This window comes from Hemiscyllium ocellatum, chromosome 10, assembly GCF_020745735.1.
Source record: "Hemiscyllium ocellatum isolate sHemOce1 chromosome 10, sHemOce1.pat.X.cur, whole genome shotgun sequence".
Taxonomy (NCBI): domain Eukaryota; kingdom Metazoa; phylum Chordata; class Chondrichthyes; order Orectolobiformes; family Hemiscylliidae; genus Hemiscyllium; species Hemiscyllium ocellatum.
In genome coordinates, this window is record NC_083410.1 from 90,362,419 (window position 1) to 90,367,880 (window position 5,462).

General features: G+C 42.9%; 1 protein-coding gene across 1 annotated transcript; it reads right to left on the bottom strand.

Annotated features, from left to right (window-relative positions):
- Positions 1-4,428: 4,428 nt before the first annotated feature.
- Positions 4,429-5,226, bottom strand: LOC132819578 (probable G-protein coupled receptor 139). The gene has a single exon (XM_060831148.1). The coding sequence runs from the start codon at positions 5,224-5,226 to the stop codon at positions 4,429-4,431; it is 798 nt and encodes a 265-aa protein (XP_060687131.1).
- Positions 5,227-5,462: the final 236 nt, after the last annotated feature.

A 5,462-nucleotide genomic window follows, 5' to 3' on the forward strand; every position in this document is an offset into this window, starting at 1 on the left:
TGGGAAGGACAAAAATGTCAGAAACACAGTTCTGGCACCAGTCCAGATCATAAATATCAATGTGTTGCTTCCTTTCAAATCCTTCCTGTCTTCGTTAATGATGCAAACTATGCCAATTCTCAGTGATCCTTTGAAGATTAAACCCTTCAGTACTTTACAAGACTTTTCTTCCCATTTCCCTTTCAACAGGGGATTGGCCGAGAGAGGAGCTCACAGGGGATTGGCCGAGAGAGGAGCTCACAGGGGATTGGCCAAGAGATGAGCTCACAGCAGATTGGCAGAGAGAGGAGCTCACAAGGGATTGGCCGAGAGAGGAGCTCACAGGGGATTGGCCAAGAGATGAGCTCACAGCAGATTGGCAGAGAGAGGAGCTCACAAGGGATTGACAGAGAGGAGCTCACAAGGGATTGACAGAGAGATGAGCTCACAGGGGATTGGCAGAGGGAGGAACTCCTAGATATTTCATTCTCTGTCTCTTTGCAAAGAACTGACGTCCTAGCACTGGATCATTGTAGTACTCCATCATTCACAACCTACCAACTTAAAAAAAACCTACTCTTTTCTCTCTGTCCATTTCAATGTATTTTGGACCTTGGCTGAATGGCATATTTTGTTTGGTAACGCCGCTGAAGTGCTTTGGGAGGTTTTATTAGACTATAGGCAAAAAAAAACATTGTGGTTGTATTAAAACTGCCTCAATCCACAATGACAACCTACCATCGGAGCCCTTAACCCCACCCTCTCCTATATTTCATTATTAATGTCCCTGTTCCTTATCAGGGAATCCCTGTAGTGTGGAAGGGTCCATCAAGTCTACACCAACCCTCCAAAGAACATCTCAGCCAATCCCTGCAGCCTCTGTTTCCCAAGGCTAATCCACCTAATTTACCCATCCCTCAACACTACAGGGAAAGGTCTCATGGCCAACCCATATGTCTTTGGACTGTAGGAGACAACTGGAAAACACAGGATAAAGTGCAAACTCCACACAAACAGTTACCCAAGGGTGGAATTGAACCCAGGCCCCTGATGTTGTGAGGCAGCAATGCTAACAACTGAGCCATCATGCTGTTCTTTGAAGTGGAGGAAAGAGCATATCTTTATTCTTTCAATCCCAGAATGCAACAAATTATCCGGTGCAGTCTAACATTAATGCACAGTATCCCTTATTTCAGTATTGGCTCAATCTCTATGACCAGGTCTCAATCCTATAAGGCCATCGTCAATGCTGAGTTAGAAGAGGAGGTGGCAGATCAATAATGTCAGCGATGAGTAACTCAGAGCTCCAGGTTATTGCTCTGGATTCGAATCCCACCACAACATCCGGAGACATTTTAATTTAATTAATAAACTCTGGGGTAATAATGATCATCCCTCTATAAAGTGACCATGCTACCAGATTATTGTAAAAACCCATCTGGTTCACTCACGTTCTTCAGGAAGAGGAAATCCTTATCTGGACTGGTCTACATGCGATTCCAGGTCCACAGCAACATGGGTGACTCTGAAATGGTTCAGCAAGCAACTGACTTACGGGCAACAGATCAGCAACATCCACACCCCGTGACAAAAGAGAATACATTATTGGCCCCTTTTAAAAGAAAAATGCCTCCCTGCTGGAGGTAAGACGTGTGAAACCTGAAAGGATGCAGAAAAGATTTATCAGGGTCGGAGGATTTGAGCTGCAGGAAGAGGCCGAGTAGGCTGAGGCCATTCTCCCTGGAGCATCGGAGACTGACGGGTGACCATACAGAGATCTACAAAGTCATGAGGGGAATAGATTGGGTGATTAAAATGGTCTTTCTCCTAGGGCATGGGAGTTTAAAACTAAAAGGTATAGGTTTAAGGTGAGAGGTGAAAGACTTAAAATGGACCTGAGGAGTAACGTTTTTCATACAGAGAGTAACACGTGTATGGAATGAGGGGCCAGAGGATGTGGTGGACGCTGGTACAATTACAACATGTTAAAGGAAGCTGGATGGATATAGGATTAGGAGGGTTTTAGAGGCTTATGGGCCTCATGCTGGCAAATTGGACCAGATTAATTTAACATGTTAACATGTTCGACTGAAAGGTCTGTTTCTGTGCTGTACATCTCAGTGCCTCTAAATTATTGGGCCCAGTCGGAACCTAAAAGTCAGAACTGCGGTAATAACCTAGTTTGTGGAATCTCATCTCCCCCAGCCCTCTTGAAGATGTCCCCAGCTTGGAGTTTGAGTTTGAGATGTCAATGGTTCTGAGTTACCTCCAGCTGGAAGAGTCAGAGTAATCTAGCCCGCTCAAATTCCTGGTTAGTTCTAAAAATTGACTCCCTAATCATTCACAATGAACACCGTCCCTGGGATGTCTTGCCTCTCACACCCTTAACAGCCCAGACAACCAACCAGTTGCCTTCCAGACAACGGGATACTCCTTATCTTTCACCCGGACAGCCTTCAGTCCGGAGGACTCAATGTTGAGTTCTCTAATTTCAAATGATCTTCCCACCCATCCCCTGACTCCCTTTCCTGCCCCACTCACTCCCTTCCATTCCACCCACTGACCATTCCTTCCAACTACCAACTGGATTCATTCCTCCCATTGACAAACCAGATCATACCCGCCGCCTGTATCCACCTATCACTACTTCACCATTCACCCCACCAAAAACCCCCTCTATGTCTGTATCCATAGCGTCTCCTACCCCACATCTAGTCCTGAAGAGGGATTAATTGCCAAAACATTGGCTTCTCCAACTGTCGATGCTGCCTGGCTTGCTGTGTTCTTCCAGTCTCTTGTTTATTGAACAGAGTACTCAAGCCTGACCCAGGAAGCTCACTCATCTGATCTCAGTGGCTCAGCCATTAGCTTTAACACCTTCAAAGTGTTTCACTGAAGAAAGGTACAGATTGAATCACAGACTGAGTAATTGAAAGAGTTGCAAAGATTGATGCGTTCCCCATTTCATTATAATTGTGTTATCTATTCACTGCAGTCAAAATCCTCACTGGATTCAGTTCTTGCATTTTGTGAACTGAACACTCGATAGACCCAGAGCCTTATTAATCACCTCTAGTGTTTGTGACAATGCTGCTCCTTTAACAAGGTTAGATTGTCCTTGGTTTTCTTAGGAATGGGTTGTAAAAGGCAGAGGTTCTGATTTGACATTGCGACTCTGATCTTCAGGTAAGCTCCATCCATGGTGGCCTTCAAGATACACAACGATGCAGAATTGCCGAGCAGAGACTGATAGCCAAGCTCCATAACCATGAAGATGGCCTCAACAGTGATCTTGAGTTCATGTCGCGTTCCATGTGACCCCACTACACTGTTCTGTATCTGTAAACTCTTCCTTACTGTCATGTTTTGAAATATCTCCTTGATAACTTGCTTTGGTCTCTCCAGCTTAGTTAGTTTGTACAGTTTTGGATTACTCATTACTTTGGTTAAACTGTCAGCATGTGACTCTGATACCCAGCATGTTATTCCAGCCATTTGGTTTTTCTCCAATACTCCCTGGTTTTTGATTCACTTTGATGGTCTCTCTACCTCAGTTAATCGGATTCTAGGTCATCCCTTCACTTGTTGTTCAGCTGTTGACAGTTTCCTCACACTGTCTGATACTCTTAATCATCTGCAAAGACCTAATATTCAGACTGTCGACACTCTACTCACACCATTTGGATGGATCTTTTGATCTGTCTGACCATCAGTGGGTGTTGCTTGCTCTTGATATGATGAAGGGGCAGCGCTGTGAAAGTTTTATATTTCAAATAAACCTGTTGGACTTTCACCTGGTGGAGTGTGAATCTTGACCAGAGCCTCAATATCTCTATTTACCGTTGGTCCCTAATCGTGAGAAAGTTCCTGTCTCATACCATCAAAATTAGCCTTACTCCAATTTAGAACTTTGTCTTATACGAGGCCTATCCATTTTTATAACTATTTTAAAATTAATAGAACTTTGGAAAATTTAAGTTTTAATCAGAGTTAAGATCTTACTGTTATTGTAAGGGACTATCACGCATGAGTCATGGAGCCAATGGTAGAGCAGTTTTCAATGACGGCTCTGTTATAATGGACCCTTCCGATTCATGGTAATAGCATTTAATAATACAATCTCCAATTCAATTGTAAAATTACACCATAAAACAATGTGATCTATATTGAGCAAGAAACAATATTTTCCAAAATGAAGTGGAAATTGACATTATATCCATCAACTGATAATGGGCCAAATGTGAAGAACAAAGTAATCATGGATCTTTACTGAGCAAGAGCAGACACCCTCAGAACACACTTGTGTTGAATGGTTTGTTAATGCTGTTTGAGGAACAATCTGATTCTCAGTTTCAAATCTCTTTGGAAGCTCCGATTCAACAGCAGCTGAGCTGGGGATGAACAATAATATTCCTTTAGAGACCGTGCTCACATTGACCAGCTTTGTTCCTATCGTTTAATGGAATTCTGGATGGTGATGAAGGGATATTTCAAAGTATTCAGCATCTCCTCTCTGAACTTCCTCTGTGTGACTGCGTAAATAAACATGTTGGTGCAGGAGCTGGATAACTGAAGCATTGCTCCCATGCAATCTCCCACCCAATATCCAGTTGGTGCTCCAATGTACCATCCTGTAATTCTTTGAACTGCGAGAGTTATGATACGAGTGATCCATAACAGGATAAAACTGCCTGATATGGCAAAGAGCAAAATGATGGATCTTCTTCGATTCTTCATTTCTGGATCATTCGGCTTATCCCCGTTTTGTTGTCCTCTCAGCTTCCTGCGGACTGCACTAGCCAGAAGGATGTGTCTGACGGTGACAGCATTGAGCAGCAGGATCAGGAAGAAAGGGAGTACTGGAGTTAAAATTCGATCTCCCCAGTCAAAAGCTATCCACACAAGGTAGTAGAAGTATTCATAGGTTATTTTGCAAAAGTATGGTTCATATTTAAAATACAATGGGATTTTGTTCAATAAACTCAGTAAACTGACAGTTGTGATAATGACAGCTGCATTTCTCTCAGTGCAGAATTTTGTCTTCAGTTTCTGGAAACAAATAGCCACCATTCGGTCAAAGGTGAAGGCGACTGTGAACCAGACTGAGCTACTTACAGCTGTGGAACCAATGGCGTCTCTGATGCTACAACCAGGAGGGTAGAAGAAGAATACAATGTGTAGATATGAGCGATTCATCTTGTCCAGTATGACCTGAATAATGACCACTAGCAGATCTGCGACAGCCATAGCGATCAGGTACCAAGTAACACCTTTAGAAAGACCACACTTCCCTCGTGATAGTGTCAGGATTGCAATTAGGTTAGCTGTAAGTGTTAAAAAAAAGGTCACATCAAATTTTACCATGAAAATGTGAGTAAATAGTGTAAGCAATAAAAAGTTGTAATTGTACAACTGACATGAAATAAACAGGCTGAAGATATTGTTCAAATAGATCAACAGGTCAGTTTCTCAATTCACAATGA